Below are 25669 nucleotides of genomic sequence, written 5' to 3'. Positions count from 1 at the left end.
ATCTTTGTAGTCTTGAAGTAGGCACATATTTCTTTGATAGACACAAATAGCACAAACTATTTTTTAATGATAAATTGAACTTTTTATTGTTTCTACTCTTTGAAAGATTCCATTAAGAACAAAAAAACAAGTCATAGAATGATAGAAAATATTGGCATGTTGACAAAAGATGTACAAAGAACTCTTAAAACTCAAATAATAAGACAATTAAATAATGAGCAAGAGGTTTGAACACTAACTTTAAAAAAGAAGTGAATGGTCAGTAAGTGCTAAAAATACTCAATGTCATTAGCCATCAGAGAAATCCAAACCCACCATATAATCTAGCCTTTCCAATATTACATATTTACCCAAGAAAAGTGAAAACATGTCCACACAAAAACTTGTGCATAATTGTTACAGCAGCTTTATTCTCAAAAGCCAGAAACTGGAAACAACCCAAATTCTATCAACAGGTGAATGGACAAACAAATTGTGGACATATTCATATAATGGAATTCTATATTGTTATATATGAGATATATATTGTTGTATATGAGTTATATATTCATGTAATAAAGTTCTGTCAGTAATTTAAAAAAAGAAAAGGGAGAGACCCAGCAACCTGGAGCTATCACAAGAATATGGAGCGTGAAAGACCTCAGACATGAAAAAGTATAGCAGTTTATATGAAATTCTAGAAAATGGAGACTAATCCTTTTTGGCAGAAAGCAGATCTGTGATTGTCTGAGGTCAAGGTATAGAAATTGACCACAGTGAGAGGCACAAGGAAATGTTGGCAGTGATCAAAGTATTCTATAGTTTTATTTGGGTATTGTTTACACAGGTGGTTTACATTTATCAAAACTCATTAAATTGTATACTTACAGTGAGTATAATCATTATACATAATATGTAAAGTATATTTCAGTGAAGCTCAATTTGAAGTACTTAGTAGTTTCTTTAAAACTATTGATTTTGTATGCTGTACTTCCTTAATATTAGAGCAAAATACTCTGCTTTTAAGAAAGAGACATTAAGGTCTTCTGCCATCCACTACTATTCTCCCTACCTCATCTCTATTTAAAAGATCAAATTGTATATATATATTTGATAAGAATATGAAATACGTGTAAGCAGTCATAGCTATTCATCATTTAAGGCATGTAAGGTTATCAGAGATTCAAGGGCTAAGTAGACACTTGGTGCAATGGGAAACATACAAAATGTGAAGTTCAAAGACTTCGTTTCATATCCCCACTGCTTCTTACAGTATCTCTTAAACTTTGAGTGTCACATACCCGATTTGAAAAACGGGGATATTATATATTACCAAAAATTATGTCTGTTTCAGTGACAAATGAAATAATAGATGCAAAGCTACTTTGTAAATACCACAAATCCTTGTACCTATCCACTGTACCTTCAGCTCATAATTACTTGCAAATAGAAATTATAAACAAAAATTCGATTTTTCCCATGAGCTCTGAGAGAGCAAAATCAAATGTCATTTCAACCAGAAATCTCTGGCACCAGACTAGCATCTGGCAGATAGAGGCATTAAATAGATGTTGGCTGAATTAATTTCAATTCCTGTTTCTGAACCCCAGCATTTTTATCAATATGTTTAGGGAAATTAGAGTAGGTAGAGCCATGGCTTATAAGTCCAAACAGAAAATGCTTTTAAGAAAATGTATTAGAACTCATAAATTTTATCTTGACAACTGTGATATTCAAATATGTTAGGTACCTATTTGCTTCTGACATCATAAAGGAATGGATCACAAAAGACTTGAATTTAGGCTGTCCACTTATCCTGGCATAGCAAGTTCCCTGGTTCACAGCATTAAGTCCTTAAAGAATATACTTCATTCATTGCTTCTAAACCATGTATGTGAAGTGAAGTGAAGTCGCTCCATTGTGTCCGACTCTTTGTGACCCCATGGACTGTAGCCTATTACGCTCCTCCATCCATGGGATTTTCCAGGCAAGAGTACTGGAGTGGGTTGCCATTTCCTTCTCCAGAGGATCTTCCTGACCCAGGGATCGAACCCTGGTCTCCCGCACTGTAGGCAGACGCTTTACCCTCTGAGCCACCAGGGAAGGACAACCATGTATAACTTTCTTTTTTTTTTTTTTTTTTTTTTTTTTATTTATTTATTTTTTTTTTTTATTTTTATTTTTTTTTTTAATTTTAAAATCTTTAATTCTTACATGTGTTCCCAAACATGAACCCCCCTCCCACCTCCCTCCCCATAACATCTCTGTGGGTCATCCCCATGCACCAGCCCCAAGCATGCTGTATCCTGCATCAGACATAGACTAGCGATTCAATTCTTACATGATAGTATACATGATAGAATGCCACTCTCCCATATCATCCCACCCTCTCCCTCTCCCTCTGAGTCCAAAAGTCCGTTATAGACAGCTGCGTCTTTTTCCTGTCTTGCATACAGGGTCGTCATTGCCATCTTTCTAAATTCCGTATATATGTGTTAGTATGCTGTATTGGTGTTTTTCTTTCTGGCTTACTTCACTCTGTATAATCGGCTCCAGTTTCGTCCATCTCATCAGAACTGATTCAAATGAATTCTTTTTAACGGCTGAGTAATACTCCATTGTGTATATGTACCACAGCTTTCTTATCCATTCATCTGCTGATGGACATCTAGGTTGTTTCCAACTTTCTATTAAAGATTAAATCTAATAAAGAACTAGCTATGAGAGGAAACATAAGATGAAGTCAAGCTGATCATCACCTTCTTTATTCTTAAGTAGTTAGTAGTTCAAATGCCTTTTTTTCTTTTTTGGTAGAGGACTCCTGAATATACTCTCTACCACAATCCTGTGGTGTTAGGAGTACGCGGCAGCTGTACAACTCCAAAGGGTTCTGACACCAATACCAGTATAGCTGACGTTTTTCCATGAAGTTTTATTTCATTAATCTGAATGCCACATATGCACCCTTCTCTAGCTAGTGGGAGGCCAGAACATAAGAGCTTGCAAACAAAGACAAAAACCATTACCGGGGTGATATGAAGAAGAGAGTTGCAGATTGTTTTTAATTTCCTCTGCACCTTGGAGTGAGCATAACCATTACTTTGTGGGAGGATGGGGGGGAGTACTATAAGGATAGTACATCTTTTCATTTTCTTGGGTTGGAGAACCAAGTGGATACTCTGTCTCTGGATTTAATATTTATTGATGGAAAATTTGTCTTCTCCATTTACTGTCATTCTGTAATAAACTGATGCATTAACTTTGCAAAATTTAAGACTATGGAGTTATTATATGCACTTACAAACACTTTTGGGTAAATGGTTCTTTTGACCTTCTATTACTCTTCATTTTCATCTTATTGACTTTCCAGTTTTAACATGTTTTTTTTAATAAGAATTTAAACATAAAATGATAACCTTAGATAAAGAACTAAGGGATTTTAGTATTTCATAGCTATTCTTTCTGTTTTTAGTAGTTTTTGACCTTTATAAGTGTATATAATAGTCACTATTAATCTTCTTATTTTCTCAAATTTCTTATAAAAATTATACCTTTACTGCAAATGATATATTACTTTTTAATCATGGGAAACTGTAGCAATATCTGTATTGAACCCCAAATATAATATGAATATATGTGATCTTTATATTAACATCTGTATTTTTTATGTATGTGGGGGGATATGTGTTTATTTACTTTAGGTCCATTTTACTACATTCATATGTTCACAGAGATTTTATATAGAGGCATTAAAAAAGTAAACAGGTATAGTCAGTCATGGGTGTTTATTTTATATGTGTGTGTGTGTATATATATATATAGGTTATTGGGGATGCAAAGAATATAAAAGATGGAAGAATCTAGTAATTGCCTTTAAGATCAGAGCACAAAGCATTAGTTTGGATTTTACAAGGCCAGCCAGCAACAAAAGAGCAGTAATTTATGAGCTCAGCGTAAAAGAATAGCATAATTGCATTAAAAATTAATGCTAATGAACACTAAAATGGGGAAGGTGGTTATGATGAAAGTTTGTATTCATCTTCTCTGGTTTGAATGATGGCTAGTGGCTTGATTAATGGCTTAATTTCTATCAATTAGCGGGGAAAAATCTCCTGCGAGACAAGGGTAAATTGAGCATTGAATTACATATCTTGCTTTTGTGTGCTAAGAAAAAAGAGCTGCGTATCTCTGATATTAGCCACAGTGACAAATGTGGTGTGCCCTGCGATGTCTGCATTAGCTCTCCTGACAGGCGAGTTGTGTGTGGTTATGGGGTGTTTGGAGATGGCTGGCAGACAGCATTCACTGCGAGTGCCTCAGAAACACAACTCTTCCATCTACAGAATTTTAATTAGAGTCAATAAGAATTCTGAAATTTAAATGGACAACAAATAACAATTTCAGAGTCTATATTCTCCCCTGTTAATCCAGTATACTTCAAATTATATTCCTTTCTTCTATCCAATAGCTTTAGCTTTGTTGGAATTATTACTTTTATTAAAGTGAATTTAACTACCCATGTTTATTACATTTGAAATAAGCATAAGGTAGTAGTCTATTAATATTTTGTTTAGTCAAATTCTCAGAAGCCATTCTAGTTTTTTGTAGCAACAGTTACTGCACAATAAATAAATAACGGCTCTCAAGTAGTAATTTACATGAAAAAACGATAGATTTTCTAAAAATTTTGTTTCTTTTATTCATTAATAAAGATTATCAGAATGTGACATATATAATTGTTTAAAAATTTATTTGAGTAAGAAAGTTTCGAAAAATATACATCTGTAATCTAGCTCAAGATAATGCCAGAAGACCAAGACAATATTTATGGTGTCTCTTCTACTAATAAAGCTATGTTGTATTTTACTGAAGGAATAAGCATTAAAATGCAGAATAAGAACAATACTAGGGACATTTACTATACTAGTAAATGGTTAAGAAGGTGGGAAAAAGAGTATGTTGCCTGGCAGGAGGGAATAAAGACTTTATTTGACTAGTAAATAATGACTGGATCACAGTTCAGGGATTGGATCCCACTTCTACCACCAACCAGCTGTGTGACCTTGGCCAAGCTACTTAGCCTCAGTTTCTCATCTGTACAATGGAAATATTAACACTACTCTCTTTGATGGTCATGATCATTAAATGAGGTGATCCATGTGAATCTGCTTAGCACTTAATGCCATAAATGTAAGCTTCTGTTACTGCCATGATGACTGCTCCTGCTACCATAACAGCTCAGCTCACCTTTTTAACAACCATTTTAGTGAAAAATTAGCCTCTGTGACCTTCCTCACTAGAAAGGCATTCCAGATATTGATGATCAAAACAAGGGTCTTTAGACTTACAAACACTACACTAACTGTTTTAAAACATGAATTCTACCAGAGGACTACTCTTATAGGGAATGTGTGTTACTAGGCATCCATTAGGATTCCATATGGCCAGAAATTGAGAGGTTTATACACTCACTTTTTAGCTAACTTCTATGTCTTTAGTACAATTACTAGATCAGTGCTCTAGAACTAGCTCTCAGCTATTCAGTGCTTTTATTGCTTCCTGAGCCCTGTGCCTCCTTTTGTAGCCCTCTGTTTTCCTCGATATTACATTGTCTATTTGCATGTGTATTAATCATCTCTCCCATTAAAACAGAAGTTCCACGAGGGAAGAAACTCTTGCCTCTAAACCCTGGTATGCAGAACACTTGCCTGAATGTGCTCAACTATTTGGAAGTAGGAAAGGAGAGAGAAAGAGAGGGAAGAAAGGAGAGAAGCAATGTCTCAGCCATCCTATGATGTTTCACCTATTTTCCCTATGTCACAGAGGAGAAAACAGACCATCACAGCCCACTTGCCCAAAGGTCACAAAGCTAGTAAGTAGCAGAAACAGGGTTTAATCCAGATAGTCTGGACTCAGAGCCATAACTAACCACTTAGAGACATTTAATTTCTTAAGTTACAAATTTCTTATGATTTGACATTGCTCCCCCATGATTTTTTTTAAATAGTTACTTTGTGTGCATGCTAAGTCACTTCAGTCCTATCCGACTCTTGTGACCCTGTGGCCTGTAGCCCACCAGCCTCCTCTGTCGGTGGGATTCTCCAGGAAGAATACTAGAGTGGGTTGCCATTTCCTCCTCCAGGGGATCTTCCCGACCCAGGGACAGAACCCACGTCTCTTACATCTCCTGCGTTGGCAGGTGGGTTCTTCACCACTGGCACCACCTGGGAAGCATGTCTTTTAATTTTTAAGTTTCAGCAAGTATTTATTGACTGCTTACTAAATCATAGAGCACACCATGCTAACTGCTGAAGTTGACACAAAAACGTATGTCCCTATAGCTGGGAGAAATGAACCCTTTGCTTATGAACAGATTAATATCAGTGCAAGGTAACATATGCCGAGAGCCAAATGAATTATGGAAGACGTCCTTTACTCACAGATGCCAAGGGAAAGTGATAGGGAGGATTCAGAAAAAGTTGAGAGCATTCTAGGTGAGAAGAACTAAATGAGGTGGAATTTGTGTAGATTTTCAGTAAGGATTTTGTTTTTCATAAAACCTAGTCTGATTCTCAGTTCACTTGCACTTATTAAAATGTTTATCAGAAATTCTTCACTGGTTCAGTCACATTAAAATATTCTTGTTACTTAATTTGATATGGATAGCAGTTTGTTGTAAGTCTGTCTTGGACCCCGTCCAAGGGGATTTGTTACTAGAGATACTCCAGGAGCCTCATTGGCAGGTATAAGTTGGTACTGTACCATAAGCTTCCAGAAGACTGGTAGACAAGCCACATTCTACTTAAGAAGCTTTCTCATCTTTCACGTTATTTATGGATATCAGGTAGTGTTAGTGTTGGATGGATTTCTAATATATATTTTGTATCCTTTGTGAAAGAAACTTACTTAAAATACACTGTTTTGGAGGGAAGCCAGTGGCTGTTTAATTAAAATTTTTGTTCATGAGAAGTTGCTTTAACTTTAGAATTCCAAGTAAGCTTTATGGGATGTTTTATTTGTTAATGAATTTTATTGACTAGCCATCTTTATTTGTTTATTGAATAACCAGTTTGTTACTGTTTGCTTTTTTTCCTTCTTTTAAAACACTTGAAAATGCTTTACATTTCAAGGACTTTGTTTTGTTTTCAGTGTCTGTATTGTACCATAAAAGGGATTTTTCAGATATTTCCCTTCTTGACTAAAATTTTAGTCCATTTAAAATGAAAATAAGATATTCTCTTGTATTCTTTATGTATTTATAGCAGTATGTTAGTATATAATTTTTTCCCCCTTTGGGAGAGAAAAGCAGCATAACTAACTCAGTAACTATGAAGCCAACCAACCCAAACTCTTTGTAAAATAAAATGCATTTTAACTTTGGGGAAATTCATAAATTATTAATATTCAAAAGGAGTCAAGGTACCTTTCATGAAACTCATGTTGTCCCCTAGCACATGATTACATCTTGGGAAATAGTGCCATCTGCTGTTTTCAGCCTGCCATTGCTGCCAGTTTAGAGATGGGCTTGTTTGTAATCTGCAAATAGTTTACAGATTTACATTTTGTCTTTTCAAATAAAAAATTTTTATTGGACCTTGTCATCATTATTTACCAATCTTAAATTTGTGTACCATTTGATAATATTTTCAAAGAAAATTCTGTGTGTCATGTGAAATTATTAAATACAGCTTTAAGTAGCAGGTGAGCCTAATTTTTATAAGATCAGTGGTAACAAAATATTTGATTTTAATTTTCATCTTAAGAGGAACAAAATAATATTCCATTCAGCAAGTGAGTTAATACCTGACTTTTTTAGTCTCTAGTGACTTAACTTTGACTCCATTATTTTTTCTTACTATGAAATATGAAATACTCTACAGACTTCATGTAAGCAACCTATGAAGGTCATTTTGTTTACCAGTAATGTATTTATCAAAAAGCATCAAGTGCAGACATAAATGTTTACTTCATGTTTATCAGGTTAATATTTTAAAACATCCTATAATTTTTATTCTCCCAGTAACTTTGTCACTTGTCTTCATTTTTACCTAATGGCTGGTAAATGCAGGATACTTTGTATGCTAGGCACTCATGCCAAGCATATAAACAATAATCAGTTTTAATCCACATTTTTCCCAGTCTTAAAATTGGTATAGAAATTTTAAATGACAAATTGGCATGTAAAACTTAAGAGCTTGAATTTAAAAACAATTTACTATATATTATTGATGTGTTTTATTCTGCTTCCCAAAATGACTGGGTTATGCCTAAGACATACATTTGTGGGCATTGATCTTAGAATTTTGAGTATGAAGCAATTTAAGACATGTTTTATGCTTGTTTTTAGACAGCATGGAGCTGAGCTATTTATAAGGCTAGAAATGTAAATATCCTATGAATCTTTCAAATTTTAGTTTATATATCACTCTCTTACTCTTTAATTTAAATATCACACTCTTTAAATATCGCCAGTAAAATGGTTCCCCGCATTGAAAGGTAAAAGCCATGTTGGTTTATTTTCATATTGTAAGTCAGGCAGACAGGCTTTCCCCTATCTGTCCTGTCACTTTGTTAGTCCTCATCTTTAAAGAAACACAAAGATAATGTTCTGTTTTTCTTCTAATCTTCTTTCCATCCTTTATAATTTCTCCAGTGCTGTTTTGTTAAACATACTGGCTCTTTGGCTAGCTTCTATGATAACACTTTTATTTGTGTTAGGAGCTGGTTGTATGCCCATATTTAAAGCTACAAACACTGGAAGCTTTACATCAAGTACTGTTTGTGAGCTCACCTCTGACATCTAATACTAATGATGTGCTTTGTAAATCCAAATGAGAGAATATGTTAGAGAAAAAAATCCGAAGGGTCAAACAACTTACTTATAACAAAATACTTAGGAGACATCATCCTGAAGTCAGAGATAGTATTTTTGGTTGGGAACTAATGATTATGAAATAATTGTGAGAGTAATTAAGACCCACGCAAACAAATGTGTTTTCATATTAAAAATTAAAGTTGAATCACCTGGAATGGTATCTTTTATGATTTTTCTGTGCTATATTAATGCTATTATACACTAAATAGTAAAACACTATTCTCTGGTACAGGATGTGTTAATATTAATAAGTTAGCTGGGCAAAGAATCTTCTCATTTTGCATGCTCAATTTGTACATTGCATAATTAAAGTCCACAGGAGCTTTTATTCTAAAGCATGTGGAACTATCTGGTCTTCCATGACACTCTGACAGTGTTTGCTTTTATGTTGAAAAATATATTCTTCCAAAGATGGAAGTGTTGTCTCTGAAGCTATTATTTCCACACATTCCATGCAGGATTTCTTGCATGAGAAAAGACTGGTTAGAGCTGTCAGGGACACATCTTCAGAAGCGCTGTCTTTCTCTTAAATAAACTGGAACTTGCATAAGACTATATACTTATAATTTGTGATTGGCCAAAAATTGAACCAAAGATTTTTCATAAAATGTTCATTTTTATTTTTTAGCATATTAAACCAGATTTACTTTTATTCTCTTTATGTATCATTTAACCTTTGCAGCTTAGTATGTAGAAGTTGCTTTGATGCAAGTAGCTCTACCTTGTTAAACCAGTTGTTACAGTTGTTTTTTAAGTAAATTCAGTTATTCATAAAGGCTAAAATCCCAGCATTTTTAGATACCTTGGCTGAGTGTTCAGTAGCTCCTAATTCAACTGTGTATTCATTTCAGCTTAGACTAACCATAAGAGTGTGATCCATAAAGTTGCATTTTTTCCTGCCCATCTGGCATGTGAAAAAAATACAAAAACATGAAATGACACATGACTGTGGCTGTTTATTAAAGCACTAATTATAAAGGCAAACAACTGGGAACAACTCAAATGACCATCATTAGGTATTGGTAGGAAAAAAACTATTATGCAACCGTATAATAGGTTACTGTATATCTGTAACATAGAATGAGCAAGTCTCTATACTAAAAGACATAGTGCTAAGTTAGAGAAGTAGTATACATAGAAATGTATAGCATTCTAATTTTGTGTAAGAAAGAAGAGAATATGTATGCTCATATTTTCAAAAATAAGCAATGGAAGGATAAAGATCAAAACCTAATAAAAAATGATTGCCTGTGGATTAGAGGAAGAACTAGGGGAGTGGGGTAAGAAAGGAAACCTAGACTTTTCTGAATGATGTTTTAATTTTGACTTTAGAAGAATGTTTTATGCAATCAAAAACAAATATTAATTATGAAAACAACAGAGCAAAAGATTTTAAAACTTTTTTAAAAGCTGAAACAAATGAACCTGTTATATATCAAGTTGGTAGCATAATCACATGGAAAATTATTTCTCCAAGTGACTTTATAGTGTTTTGACAGCTCATCAGTGGAACAAATCCTGAAAGCGAAAAGAACCATGAATTTTAAATTGCATAACTCATCTTAATAGTAGTGTTTATCTTATTATTTTGAAACTAATACAAAGGCAACTCAGAAAGAACAAGTAAGTGCTTTTGATCATATCTTTAAAGCCTAAGTAATATTCTTAGAATAAGAGGAACAATATACAAATATAAAAGACGCAACAGAAGTATTACAGTCTTGAATTCAGTTGGTAATATCAGCACAAACTTATATTTGTTTTTTCTCTTCTAAAAATACATATTTCCTATCCCACCCACTGAAAAATATGAGAAGCAATGACAATCCAAAAACAACGGGAACCTCTACTGCTCAGGTTATTGTCTTTAAATGAATGTCATTTCCCACTAAAAGGAATCCAAGCTTTTTGGGGAAATGGCTGATTGCAAGTCTAAGACAGAAACTGTACAGGATGAACCTGGGACCTCTTCAGTTCAGGCACTCAGTCATGTCCGACTCTTTACAACCCCATGGACTGCATCATGCCAAGCCTCCCTGTCCATCACCAACTCTCAGAGTTTACTCAAACTCATGTCCACTGAGTCGGTGATGCCATCCAACCATCTCATTCTCTGTCATGTCCTTCTCCTTCCACCTTCAATCTTTCCCAGCATCAGGGTCTTTCCAATGAATCAGTTCTTCGCATCAGGTGGCCAGAGTATTGAAGTTTCAGCTTTAGCATCAGTCCTTCCAATGAATATTCAGGATTAATTTCCTTTAAGATGGACTGGTTTGATCTCCTTGCAGTCTGAGGGACTCTCAGGAGTCTTCTCCAACACCACAGTTCAAAAGCATCAATTCTTCGGTGCTCAGCTTTCTTTATATCCAACTCTCACATCCATACATGACCACTGGAAAAACCATAGCCTTGACTAGATGGACCTTTGTTGGTAAAGTAATGTCTCTGCTTTTTAACATGCTGTCTAGGTTGGTCATAACTTTCCTTCCAAGGAGTAAGCGTCTTTTAACTTCATGGCTTCAGTCACCATCTGCAGTGATTTTGGAGCCCCCAAAAATAAAGTCTGTCACTGTTTCCACTGTTTCCCCATCTATTTGCCATGAAGTGATGGGACCAGATGCCATGATCTTCGTTTTCTGAATGTTGAACTTTAAGCCAACTTTTTCACTCTCCTCTTTCACTTTCTTCAAGAGACTCTTTAGTTCTTCATTTTCTGCCATAAGGATGGTGTCATCTGCACATCTGAGGTTATTGATATTTCTCCTGGGAATCTTGATTCCAGCTTGTGCTTCCTCTAGCCTAGCATTTCTCATGATGTACTCTGCATATAAGTTAAATAAGCAGGGTGACAATATACAGCCTTGACGTACTCCTTTCCCTATTTGGAGCCAATCTGTTGTTCCATGTCCAGTTCTAACTGCTGCTTCCTGAACTGCATACAGATTTCTCAAGAGGCAGGTCAGGTGGTCTGGTATTCCCTTCTCTTTCAGAATTTTCCACAGTTTATTGTGATCCACACAGTCAAAGGCTTTGGCATAGAAAGTAGAAATAGAGCAGAAATAGATGTTTTTCTGGAACTCTCTTGCTTTTTCCATGATCCAGCAGATGTTGGCAATTTGATCTCTGGTTCCTCTGCCTTTTCTAAAACCAGCCTAAACATCTGAAAGTTCACGATTCACGTATTGTTGAAGCCTGGCTTGGAGAATTTTGAGCATAACTTTACTAGCATGTGAGATGAGTACAATTGTGCAGTAGTTTGAACATTCTTTTGCATTGCCTTTCTTTGGAATTGGAATGAAAACTGACCTTTTCAGTCCTGTGGCCACTGCGGAGTTTTCCGAATTTGCTTGCATGTTGAGTGCAACACTTTCACAGCATCATCTTTCAGGATTTGAAATAGCTCAACTGGAATTCCATCACCTCCAGTAGCTTTGTTCATAGTGATGCTTCCCAAGGCCCACTTGACTTCACACTCCAGGATTTCTGGCTCTAATTGAGTGATTATACCAGCATGATTATATGGGACCTCTTGCCAGTCTTAACAAAAGAGGTCATATCAGAAGAGTGCTCCCACTCTCCCACTCTTCATATCCAAGAGGCTCCCACTTAGCAAAGGTAAAATCAAAATGTGAAGATGATGCCCACGGACTGAAATGCATTAAATATATAATTATTCATGAGCTTATAATGGTCACCTTTGGACCAGAATTGATCAATAAAGGGAAAGAATTAAACACTCTGCTTTTTCCTGTACAGACTATATTTCAGTCATAAAATAGTCAATGAGGGAAGTTCTTTAGATCAGAGTTAATAAATATGGTACAAATAATAGAATTAGAAAAAAAAAATCACCATTTTGCAGTGCCTAATAAAATAATGGATTTAAGCAACAATAGTTAATGTCTGCTAAAACCACCAAGTGAAAGTTTAGTGGAGAACTTAATAATAGGGTAGGACTGACATCATCTTGAACACACTGATCAACCTTAACATCGTTAAAAGTGGAAGAAGCACACCCTAATCTGATGTATTTGGAATTACACAGCTCTACCTGTGATGTATGCTTGACCAAAAGAAACTGAACCTGATACTTAAGCCTGACTAGACCTAACTGCTGGTTTACAGAAAATATGAAGTCCAGAAGAACATCTTAAATGACACCATGATAATAAAATCAGCAAAATCCAGAATATAGAAAATTTTAGAGGCTAAATGATCCATTTTCTCCAATAAATAAATGACAGTGAAAGGACGGGTTGGTGGACTGTTTGTGATTAAAAGGAATTTAAGATACTTGTTGACTAAATGTAATATGTGGACTTCGTTTAGATCCTGTTTCAGACGAACCAACCGTAAAAAAACAAAACACTTTTCTTGGGCAATCAGTAAAAATTAAACATGGACTATACAGGACGATATTAAGGAATTGTTCCTAATAATGTTGGACTTAAAGATAGTATTGTAGTTATGTTGCTAATTTTTTTCCTTAAGCCCTTATCTGAGATGCCTACTAAAATACTTAGGGGTAACATGGCAAGAACTGACTCATTGGAAAAGACCCTGATGTTGGGAAAGATTGAGGGTAAGAGGAGAAGTGGGGTTCAGAGGATGAGATGGTTGGATGGCATCACCAACTCAGTGAACATGAGTTTCAGCAAACTCCAGGAAATAGTGAAGGACAGGGAAGCCTGGCATGCTGGAGGAGCCTGGCAGGCTACAGTTCATGGGGTCACAAGAGTTGGAGATGACGTAGCAACTAAACCACCAAAATATCAATGCCTGCTTCAATTTTGGGGGGGAGTGGACCTGAAGTACTTAAAATTAAATCCCACACATTATGCCACTGGAGAAGGAAATGGCAGCCATCTCCAATATTCTTGCCTGGAGAATCCCAGGGACGAAGGGGCCTGGTGGACTGCCGTCTATGGGATCGCACAGAGTTGGACACGACTGAAGCAACTTAGCAGCAGCACCAGCATAATGCCATGTTGTTGTTGTTCAGTCACTCAGTCATGTCTGACTTTACGACCCCATGGAAGGGAAACCCACTGATAGATTAAATAATAAGAAGAAAATTAATATATAATTAATATAAATATAATTATATATCATTATACCAGAGGCTTCCCTGGTAGCTCAGTCAGTAAGGAATCTGCCTGCAGTGCATGAGACCCGGATTCAATCCCTGTGTCAGGAAGATCCCTTGGAGAAGGAATGTTCTATTTGTGGATCTCTAGGGGTAAAATGTTTCTATTACAACTTAACCATAACATCTTTTTTTTTTTAATCCAGTTAAATTTTGTAAGTCATAATATTACTTCATAGAAGGAACATTGTTTAGGTATAGTGCTGTTAACAAGCTTACACATCAAAATACATGGACGTTATATGCTCTCTTTTAGACCAAACCACCCTGGTAGAACAAGTAAAAAGAGTCAAAGAAATTGAAGCCATTGAAAGTGATTCTTTTGTTCAGCAAACATTCAGATCAAGTAAAGAAATCAAAAAGGTAAGTTTTCATCCAGGCCTTATGAATAAGCCTTTACATTCCAACTAAAGAGATGCTTTATTAATGGATTTTACTTAAATATAAGTTCTTCTAGTTAGATGAAGTAGGGCAAAAGAGTGTCAGCGTGTTATTGAGAGAAAAAATGAATCAGTGAGAATCAGTTTGTTTAAACTGTTAAAAAAAAAAACCTGTAAAAATGTTTCTGATGGTATTTTTATTTTAAAATTCACCAAGAAGACAAAGTAAAATGTCAACATGACAGTTCTATAGCAGTAATGTGCATTTTGTGAACATACACCATTTTCTTTTCAAATGCATATATCTGCTTTTTGAATTGACATTGCTAGAGAAAAGTTAGAAAAGATCTTTAACAATAAAATTATTGCCCACATAGTAATGTATATCTGTCTACACTCTCTGTCTATATATGGGTATCACTTACTCAGCTCTAATAAAAGGAGCTTTCGTTGGCATTTTATTTCTGTTGAATATTTGATTTATTATTTCAATCATTATCAGGGTTATTTTTTGGAATCTGTCTACTGTGAAATACATGTATTCTTTAATATCAAACATAATGAAGATGTGGTATAGTAACTTTTATTCAAAGATATTCTGCATCTGTAGATATATTAATGATTGTGTGTATGGCATTCTACTGGTGAATGTATTGGATTGGCCAAAAAGTTCATTCAGATTCTTTTGTAAGATGGTACGGGAAAACCCAAGTGAACTTTTTGGCCAACCCAATATCATAGTTCATTCATTTTGTTTCCTCAGATAAGTAGATATTTAAACAGTTGTAAGTTTGGAGGTATTATATATATGTTTGTGAATATCCATTATTATCACCAGAGGATAAATTTTTCAAGATGGAGTTATTTGTTAAAGGTTAATATTGTTTATGTTCGTACCTATTCCCAAAGTCATTCTCCTAAAATACTGTATCAGTTCAAATTCCACCCCAAAGTACAGGGAGAAGTGTGCCTCTCACACCCTGGTTAACACCTAACTTTTTTTTAAGTCAGACTTTTTCATGTTTTCTGACCTAATAGGTAAAAATTGACTTTCTGTTGTTCTGTTAGCATTTCTTTTATTGTTAGTGAGATGGGTGGCTTTTCAGTTACCATATATATTTTAAAATGATTCATTCTGGAGACATGATTGAGCATGTGCAAGATGCCAGGATGCACTGGACAACCTTGGTTAGTCCATGCCCCTGCCCTGTTATTTTGCTGATTTTGTTTGAACATTTTGTAGTTTGCTACCACAATCTCTGAAGAAAAAGGAGCTGTGAAATGCACATTCATAAATATAGCTGCCCATTTTATTTAATATCTTACTTGTACATGTTATGGGGTCATTCACTTGTCCTAGTAGAATTGTAATTTATTTTGAAGTTGACTTCAGTAGTATTTGTTTTCTAGAGTTCACCTTGACTTCCCAGTTCTCACTGGACACACTTAAGATAAACTAGCATTTTCTTTCTGTGGAACCATTTATTACTCTATGGTTAATATACTAAGTTTTCTTCTAAATAACTTTTTCCCATATGGTATTAATTATTAATATAATAAATTTATTTGCAGTTCTGTTCCTGTTTTCCAAGATAATAGCAGTTCTTCCAGTAACTAGTAAAATTGACAGTGATTGAGGAAATTGATCCAAACCCTGTTTAATATAGTGGAAAGAGCATGAACTTCGGACTCAAGATCTGACTTTGAACTTAACTTTTACACTTCCTACCATAATTTATGATCTAGAGCAAACCTCAACCTCTTTCTAAGCCTCTGTTTCCAAATTCATAACATTAAACTAGTAATATCTACTTTTTAGAGTAATTGAGGATTAAATATAATGATTATCAAATATCTAACATGTTTATTAATACATTAAATGTTTATTTCTAAATTATAGACTAGCATCTAAATTATTTGATATCTAAGTATGTTCTACACACTAAGTATGTATAGTGTATACAAAACTTGAAAAGTTCTACTGTAGGTATTCAATCTGTCTGAAGTATAAACCTTACTTCATTTATGTTCTTCTGATATTTCCCTCAGTCTCCTTGCTCACAAATCAGAGAGCTTACTGATAAACACAGAAATTCTTTAGAATTTCTTAAAAGACTTCTGAAATGTATAAATGTAATAATATCTATATATTTTAATTTCAGGATTTGTAATTTTTCTACCTTGTTATATTCCCAAGAAAAGTTTTAAAATATTTTTTCCTTTGGTTATTAATCTTAAGATAACTGATTAAATCCAAGGGAAAAACTGTTCTTCCCAAATTTATAACAAACCCTCTGTGTAGTTAAATGGGCTTCCTATGAAAGCAATATAAAGGAATTTCACCTACCTCTCTCATCAAAGGGACCACCATTATTAATTATTTTAATAATTAGCTTTTATTTGCTTTAGTTTTTAGTGCTGAGTTGGAATTTACTCAGTTTCAATATGGCTTTTCTTATACTTCCAATTCAGATGCCACAGTTAAGCATCAAGAGGACAAGGATGGAACCCCTAGGGGGTCTCTTCATTTTGTAAGCAACCTTAAGAAATCTGTGTGAGGGCAACCCACCTTCTGTCTCAACTGTCTCTTAAAAAAAATTTCCCCTTAACAATAATTAATAGAAAGATATAAAATTAGAACAGGGTAGCTCTTGGCTGGATAAGAATGACAGAGAAGCAGTTCAGTTCAGTTCAGTTCATTTCAGTCGCTCAGTCTTTGCGACCCCATGAATTGCAACGTGCCAGGCCTCCCTGTCCATCACCATCTCCTGGAGTTCACTCAAACCCACGTCCATTGAGTCGGTGATGCCATCCAGCCATCTCATCCTCTGTCATCCCCTTTTCCTCCTGCCCTCAATCCCTCCCAGCATCAGAGTCTTTTCCAATGAGTCAAGTCTTCGCATGAGGTGGCCAAAGTACTGCAGAAGCAGCCTCAAAATATTAATCCAGCACTGCGAGTTGAGCCACTTAGAAATATGTTTAATTTAAATATTTTACCAATAATTTTATTTATTTCTTCTAAATTCAAACCAGATTACAATAAATCTTGCATTTAGCAATTAGGAAGCAGTGGTCAAAAACATGAGAGGGAGGGTCAGATGTGGAGCCACATTCTGATTCTGCCATTTGCTGACTATATCCTTCAACTGTGTAATAGTTTCATTACACCTTGACTCTCTTCTTAAAATGGGGATGATACCTGTAGCAGAGGTTTTTATAGGATGAACAAGATATTTACATAAAACAGTTAACCACATGCCTGGCATATATAAATATTCAAGAAATGAAAGCTATTGCCACACCTCGTCTTCCTGCTGCTAATCCACCTTCTCCTCTCACTGAAGACCAAGTGCTGGATGTGTGTGCGACTTCCTTCAGAGCGATTTTAGACACAAAAATTTCCATTTTAGTTCTGCCAGAGATTGTTTTATGTAATTTTTTATGTTCTCTATACCTAAAATTCTCCTTACTTGAGGCTTAGGTGATCTACTGTATTACCAAGCAAAGAGTTTTAAAATTACTTTACACAGTAACTTACTGGTTTCATGTATAGACATCAGCTTGAAACCAGTTTGTTTCGACACAGCCATTTGGAAATGTTAAAGCACTAAGCAAATGGTATAAAACAATGTTGTATCCCAGCCCCACTTTTTCATATATATTTAAATAACTTAACTAAAATAATAATTACCATTATAATGGCTACCATTATACTAGACATTTAACTTTTATAATTTAACTAGTATCCTAGTAACATTTATAACTGAGGTTCAATAAATTTTATAATGCATGGTTAAATCTAATAAATGATTGAAAGCAGCATCTAAACCAAATTTATCTAACAGCAGAACCCATTTTTTTTCCTACTGATTAAATGTCTCTCATAATTGTAACTCAATGCATATTCCCTGTTAAGTTATAAAAAAAGCATGCTTTGAAGTGACCCTAAAAGGGGAATATGCTAAAAAGCCTCAGAAGATGGCATTTACCTTGGTAAACATACAGTAAGGCTAATAAAATATTAGCTATCCAACCCTGGACTTGTATTAGTTGTCACATATCAAAATCATCAGAAGAGCAGTGATGGGCCAGCAAAGCATAAATTCGCACTGGACTGTAATATAAAACAGTAGGCCAATTTATTAGTTTAGAAAGTGATATCCCTTCCATTTGCTAAAATGTCTGTGTCTGCAATATGAGGTATAGATTCAGGATGTCCAAGAAGATGAATTATTTATCAGGAGATGACTTAGCAAAGGGAGGTAAATTATCTAGAGGACCATTTCATCCAGGTCATGGGGAGATCTTATGGGCTATCCTTTTCTTGAAAATTAAATTATGACCCAAGTTTCAACATCCTTCTCTCCTGGACAATTCTACACATGTTGGTATAAAATTTGTATCTCTAAAGAAGGCTTTTGTATAACCTAATGACCCCTTCCATTGGTAGAGTCTTCAGCTGTATAAATTCCACTAATTCAACTAGGGAGATAATACCAGAAAAGTGGCTATCACCAGTGACATGCTAGATGGTGTGTCTCCTGCAACACGTTGATTTAACTAGTTTTAACTCTCTACCATCCTATTCTCTAATGTGAGTAGATAGACAGTCTGACAGTTCCTGATATATCATCAGCTTGAGAAACCAAGATGCAACTTGTTTTCAGACTGCTCTCCCAGATAAGCTTATTATAAGTTATTCAGTCCTAACGTTGTTGTATTTGGCCAATATCCACCAGTGTTCAAAAAGGGTACCTAACTAAGCAGCATGGTCATTTGTTCTTTTACTTATACAGTACATATTAAAACAAATTGTTCCAAACTGAACCACCAGGTGGCAGGGCTACTTAAAGCCAGATGTTTGATCGTGGGCTGGCCGTATTAAGGGTTTTGTAAAAGTCAAATTTTCTCTAAAACAGCTTTCCTCACTTAAAGAAGCAATTAATCATTTTCCTCACACATTTTTCAATTCAGTTCAGTTCAATCAATCAGTCATATCCAACTCTTTGCGACCCCATGAATCGCAGCACGCCAGGCCTCCCTGTCCATCACCGTCTCCCAGAGTTCACTCAAACTCACGTCCATCAAGTCAGTGATGCCATCCAGCCATCTCATCTTCTGTCGTCCCCTTTGCCTCCTGCCCCCAATCCCTCCCAGCATCAGAGTCTTTTCCAATGAGTCAACTCTTCGCATCAAAAGGGCCCAAAGTACTGGAGTTTCAGCTTTAGCATCATTCCTTCCAAAGAACACCCAGGGCTGATCTCCTTTAGAATGAACTGGTTGCAACTCCTCGCAATCCAAGGGACTCTCAAGAGTCTTCTTCAACACCACAGTTCAAAGGTATCAATCCTTCGGCGCTCAGCTTTCTTCCCAGTCCAACTCTCATATCCATACATGACCCCTGGAAAACAATAGACTCGATTAGGCGGACCTTTGTTGGCAAAGTAATGTCTCTGCTTTTCAATATGCTGTCTAGGTTGGTCATAACTTTCCTTCCAAGGAGTAAGCGTCTTTTAATTTCATGGCTGCAGTCACCATCTGCAGTGATTTTGGAGCCCAGAAAAATAAAGTCTGATACTGTTTCTACTGTTTCCCCATCTATTTCCCATGAAGTGATGGGACCAAATGCCATATCTTCATTCTCTGAATGTTGAGCTTTAAGCCAACTTTTTCACTCTCCTCTTTCACTTTCATCAAGAGGCTTTTTAGTTCCTCTTCACTTTCTGCCATAAGGGTGGTATCATCTGCATATCTGAGGTTATTGATATTTCTCCCAGCAATCTTGATTCCAGCTTGTGTTTCTTCCAGTCCAGTGTTTCTCATGATGTACTCTGCATATAAGTTAAATAAGCAGGGTGACAATATACAGCCTTGACGTACTCCTTTTCCTATTCGGAACCAGTCTGTTGTTTCATGTCCAGTTCTAACTGTTGCTTCCTGAACTGCATATAGGTTTCTCAAGAGGCAGGTCAGGTGGTCTGGTATTCCCATCTCTTTCAGAATTTTCCACAGTTTATTGTGAACCACACAGTCAAAGGCTTTGGCATAGTCAATAAAGCAGAAGTAGATGTTTTTCTGGAACTCTCTTGCTTTTTCCATGATCCAGCGGATGTTGGCCATTTGATCTCTGGTTCCTCTGCCTTTTCTAAAACCAGCTTGAACATCTGGAAGTTCACGGTTCATGTATTGCTGAAGCCTGGCTTGGAGAATTTTGAGCATTAGTTTACTAGCGTGTGAGATGAGTGCAATTGTTCAGTAGTTTGAGCATTCTTTGGCATTGCCTTTCTTTGGGATTGGAATGAAAACTGACCTTTTCCAGTCCTGTGGCCATTGCTGAGTTTTCCAAATTTGCTGGCATATTGAGTGCAGCACTTTCACAGCATCATCTTTCAGGATTTGAAATAGTTCAACTGGAATTCCATCACCTCCACTAGCTTTGTTTGTAGTAATGCTTCCTAAGGCCCACTTGACTTCACCATCCAGGATGTCTGGCTCTAGATGAGTGATCATACCATCATGATTATCTTGGTCATGAAGATCTTTTTTGTGCAGTTCTTCTGTGTATTCTTGCCACCTAATATCTTCTGCTTCTGTTAGGTCCATACCATTTCTGTCCGTTATTGAGCTTATCTTTGCATGAAATGTTCCCTTGCTATCTCTAATTTTCTTGAAGAGATCTCTAGTCTTTCCCATCCTGTTGTTTTCCTCTATTTCTTTGCATTGATCTCTGAAGAAAGCTTTCTTATCTCTTCTTGCTATTCTTTGGAACTCTGAATTCAGATGCTTATATCTTTCCTTTTCTCCTTTGCTTTTTGCTTCTCTTCTTTTCACAGCTATTTGTAAGGCCTCCCCAGACAGCCATTTTGCTTGTTTGCATTTCTTTTCCATGGGGATGGTCTTGATCCCTGTCTCCTGTATAATGTCACAAACCTCCGTCCATAGTTCATCAGGCACTCTATCTATCAGATCTAGTCCCTTAAATCTATTTCTCACTTCCACTGGGATTTGATTTAGGTCATACCTCAATGGTCTAGTGTTTTTCCCCACTTTCTTCAATTTATGTCTGAATTTGGCCATAAGGAGCTTATGATCTGAGCCACAGTTAGCTCCTGGTCTTGTTTTTGCTGACTGTATAGAGCTTCTCCATCTTTGGCTGCAAAGAATATAATCATTCTGATTTCGGTGTTGACCATCTGGTGATGTCCATGTGTAGAGTCTTCTCATGTTGTTGGAAGAGGGTGTTTGCTAAGTGGTTATTTTTAAATTAACCATTATTAAATAATAAATTTTATGTTCTGATCCTAACCATTGAGAACTTTATGTTTTCTTTATATACCTTATATGTATAAAAGCGATTTTTGAATAAAACTGATGTACTGTCTAGGTAAAAACAAAATCAGATTACTTGATTTTTGTAATAGAATGTTATCTCTGCCACCTGAATATGTGCAGTCTGCATCTTTGGCAACTAGAATAACAACACTTCACAATTTTTAAGGTTGTTCAATATGGACAGCTAGTCTCCTAGCTGAGCCCTGTCATAGCCTGGCCTAGTTACACAGAACAGTATGCCCACTTTAGTATTTTTGCCTGGAGAATTCCATGGACAGGGGAGCCTGGCCTGGCAGTCTACAGCCCGTGGGATCACACAGTCAGACATGACTGAAATGATTTGGCACACATGTAAATACTCTTTTCCCTGTGTGGCAACACATAATTTTAAAAAATTGTGTCTTGCACCTCACTGGGCTGGGATACTTCCCCACTTCCCTCTGGGTGGAACATGGGGTTTTACTGTTACATGTCTTCAGTTTTATAAAAAGTCAGTGTAGTATCACTTAGGGCTATGAGTCTTCTATGACCAGTATTTTGGAGATGTAGTAATGTTTGAGGTCTGTGAAAAAAATATATTGGTTGCAAAATAAAAGAAGAAAACTTCCAAATCAAATTTGCTGAATATTTCTTTAAACATCTCTATTGTAACTTGTTGCAATTTGTGTTTATATATATATATTTTGGTATTTTTTTGTTAGAGATCTGTCACCCCTTCAACAAAATGTCATCTTCAGTTTGGACAGGGAACATGTCTTCTTATTCTCCCTGGTGTACCCAGTGCTAAGCAATTAGTAGTGCTTAGTAAGTACTGGTTAAATAGACGAATCTCCAATTCTGAGATAAATCATTCTAATAACTAATTCATGCATATTTCATTTTCCCCAGTGGCATCTGTTTTACACTTCATTCAGAGAAGTGGATGTTCAGAAGTAGGAAAGTCAACAAAACATGGAAATTGAAAAGCTATAGGTTTAGAACAATGGGTGCAGAAAAAAAATAAGGCTAGTCAATCATCTAGAGTTTTTTAATTTTAACTTTTAGTTCCAGCTTCTCATCTAGTTTATCTCATCATTCATTTCATATTATCCCCTCAGCCCTGCTGTGAATTAGGCACTTCCCTGACCTTCTCCTCCCTCAGGGAAGGAGATGTTAAAATTAACCTGAGTAGTACTATACTCTTGGTTCTTTCCAAGCAGGCACAATGATTTATTAGTCTTTTGTCCCTGGTACCAAGCACAGTACCTGGCCTATGGTATTTTGTACAGTGGAATAGGATTCAACCACGAACAGGAATGAAATACTGATATACATGTTAAATGAAAGAAGCCAGTCACACACACACAAAAAAAACACATATTGTATGATTCCTTTTATATAAAATCTACAGAATAGACAAATCTATAAAGACAGAAAGTAAATGAGTGGTTGCCTAGGGATGTCAGTGTTGGGGAGAAATGGGGAGCAGTGACTGCTAATGGATATGTGTTTTTTTAGGAGGGTTATACAAATGTTCTGAAGTTGTTTGGAGTGATAGTTTCAGAACTCTGCTGATATAATAAAAGCAAGATGAATTGTGATATGGAATTAAATTTCAGTAAGGCAGTTATTTAAGAAATAGTAATAAAAATCTTTAGATTTGCTCTTTATACCTAAAGAGACCAGCTCAATGGAAATTTGTTGCCTACTTGTTTTGATTAATAGAATTTACATCTGTGTAATGTATATACTTTTTCAATAGTATAGACTCATAAGTACAAATTTCTTAAGAAAAATATGTTGATTGTAAGAATAACATTTTCACAATTTTTTTGTATTTGTTTGCTTGTTTGAGGAATAGTCTGTTATTCAGTATCCTAGGGCCATGTTGCGGTTAGTATCATCTCAAAGGAGGCCAGTTGAGCAATTATTATTCAAAATCTAAAGTGCTTTATGTTTCAGTCAGTGGAAGCTAGTGAAGTGAAGCATGCAGCAGCCACATCAGGACCAGCATCAGTGGCGTCTGATCCACCGAGTACCGAGAAGGAAATAGACCCAAGCAGCATCCCTACTGCTATCAAGTACCAAGATGACAATTCTCTGGCTCATCCAAATGTAAGACCCTTAAGCCTTAAGAATGTCAGCTTAAGTCTAGTTCACTGAAGTTAATTCAGACTGCTGTTCTTTTGGGCTGGTGACAAAAATACCATTGAAGGAAATGGATTCATATGTTCGTATTTGCCAAAAATAAGACAGCTCACCCCCAGCCCTTAGAGCTGTTACCAGTATTTGAATCTGGTTTGGGCCATCCTGTGTTACCTGATTTCTAGAAGATTCTTTATGTGGTTAAGAAAAACAGACAAAAAGAAGAGTTTTGTTTCGTTTTTTCATCTGGCACTAAAAGATCTAATTCTGGCTCTGCTCCTGTTGGCTTGTTGACTGTGGGCATGTCATTAATGTCATATTGTGCTGTCTTCTATGAATTAGGGTCATACCACTCTGTCTCTCAGAAAGTTAGGAAATAAACTTTACAAAATGAAATGTAAAATTGCTAATAATTTTTACATTAGCCCTTTTACTCAAACTTTCCAAGGGTTATTCCAAATAGATGATCTTCAGTTAAGAAGTCATCAAGAGTTAAGTAGTATCTAAATCTTGTGCTAAAGGATGTATTCTATAAAGATGACTTGAAAGATTTTCAAATCCAAGTTATTTGGCAAACAATGATATTTTTCTTCTTTTTTTTTTTTTCATTTCAGTTATTTATTGAGAAAGCTGATGCTGAGGAAAAATGGTTCAAGAGATTAATCGCTCTCCGACAAGAAAGGCTAATGGGCAGTCCTGTGGCCTAAAGTAATATTCATGTGGTTGAATTAACAGTAACATTGGAAATTTAGGTTTTTAAATCCTAGTATTAACTTTTTACTCTTAAAAATAATTTAGCTGATTATATAAAAAGGGTAATCTCATTTCATTCTTTTCTCATGTAGGCTCTACTAGTTGTTGATTTGAACTTAATCAAACATTGTGAATATTGAAACTAGTATAAAGTTTAAGAATGCATGAAAATGTCATACTGTTAATAAAGCTAATCCTAAAAGTATTAGTATTAAAATAAATGGTATACAGTAGTGTTTCTGAGTACAATTTGAAAAATATCAAGTTGCTGTTTAAGGACACAATTTTGATTGGTCATGAATATAAAAGAATCAAAATATATGCTGTGTAAGTGTGAGATTTCATCTTCCATGTATTTTAAAACCATTTGAAATGTTTTATTTCACCTTACTACAAAATTTTAAGCACAATAACAAGCACTGTAAACAATCTAAGCAGAATGAGCCATGCTAATCTTAGAGGAATAACACATTTAGTGAAAAACGTACTTGAAAATCAAATAAATTGATGATTTGTTTGAATTGAGATCAGCTTTTAATAGGTGCTTCTTTGGAACATGTTAGCAGTTCTCAGCTCCTTCTTTTGAAAATTACACATTCACGCTAGACCTAACCAGTTGACCAGATATTCATGATGGAGAATCATTTCTGACAAAACTGCTAAGAGCTCTCACTTCAGCCTTGCTTAACCAACTGCTGTATACTGCAGAAGAATCCAGCTAATTGTAATTTTGATAAGGCTATCTGTCATTGTAGAATGCCTTTCTCTGGTGGCTGAATGAAAATCAGCTATGCATTCCATACTGAACATGCCAGAGATAAAGGCTTTTAGGCCTGTCTTACAAACTAGTTTTCAACAGCTGACATGAATATTTCCCTTTTCTATTCTGCTCAGTTTTGTATCTGTGAAGACTGTAGCTCAGAACAGAAGCTAAGCATGAAAAGTTCTTGGGCTCAGATTGATGCCATCTTTTTATATCTCTGAAACTGCTAAAATTGTAATCCCTGTTAAAAATGAAAACTCTAAGTAACTTAAAATCAATTGCAAAAGGATTGGAAACAGACTGATGACAAAATACTT

At 35.6% G+C, this 25669-nt stretch overlaps 1 protein-coding gene across 1 annotated transcript in view; it reads left to right on the top strand.

The window, feature by feature from the left end:
* RSRC1 (arginine and serine rich coiled-coil 1) overlaps positions 1 to 24768 on the top strand; it is a 444672-nt gene extending 419904 nt beyond the window's left edge. Inside the window, exons 8-10 of the mRNA XM_052637705.1 lie at positions 14257 to 14363; positions 23654 to 23806; positions 24451 to 24768. Of these exons, the coding sequence (XP_052493665.1) occupies positions 14257 to 14363; positions 23654 to 23806; positions 24451 to 24543 (353 nt within the window). The 3' untranslated portion in view covers positions 24544 to 24768. The remainder of the gene's footprint in view (positions 1 to 14256; positions 14364 to 23653; positions 23807 to 24450) is intronic.
* The last annotated feature ends 901 nt before the right edge of the window (positions 24769 to 25669 follow it).

This window comes from Budorcas taxicolor, chromosome 1 (genome assembly GCF_023091745.1).
Source record: "Budorcas taxicolor isolate Tak-1 chromosome 1, Takin1.1, whole genome shotgun sequence".
NCBI lineage: Eukaryota > Metazoa > Chordata > Mammalia > Artiodactyla > Bovidae > Budorcas > Budorcas taxicolor.
Note: the sequence above shows the minus strand (reverse complement) of the source record. Positions and strands in the feature narration are given on the sequence as shown.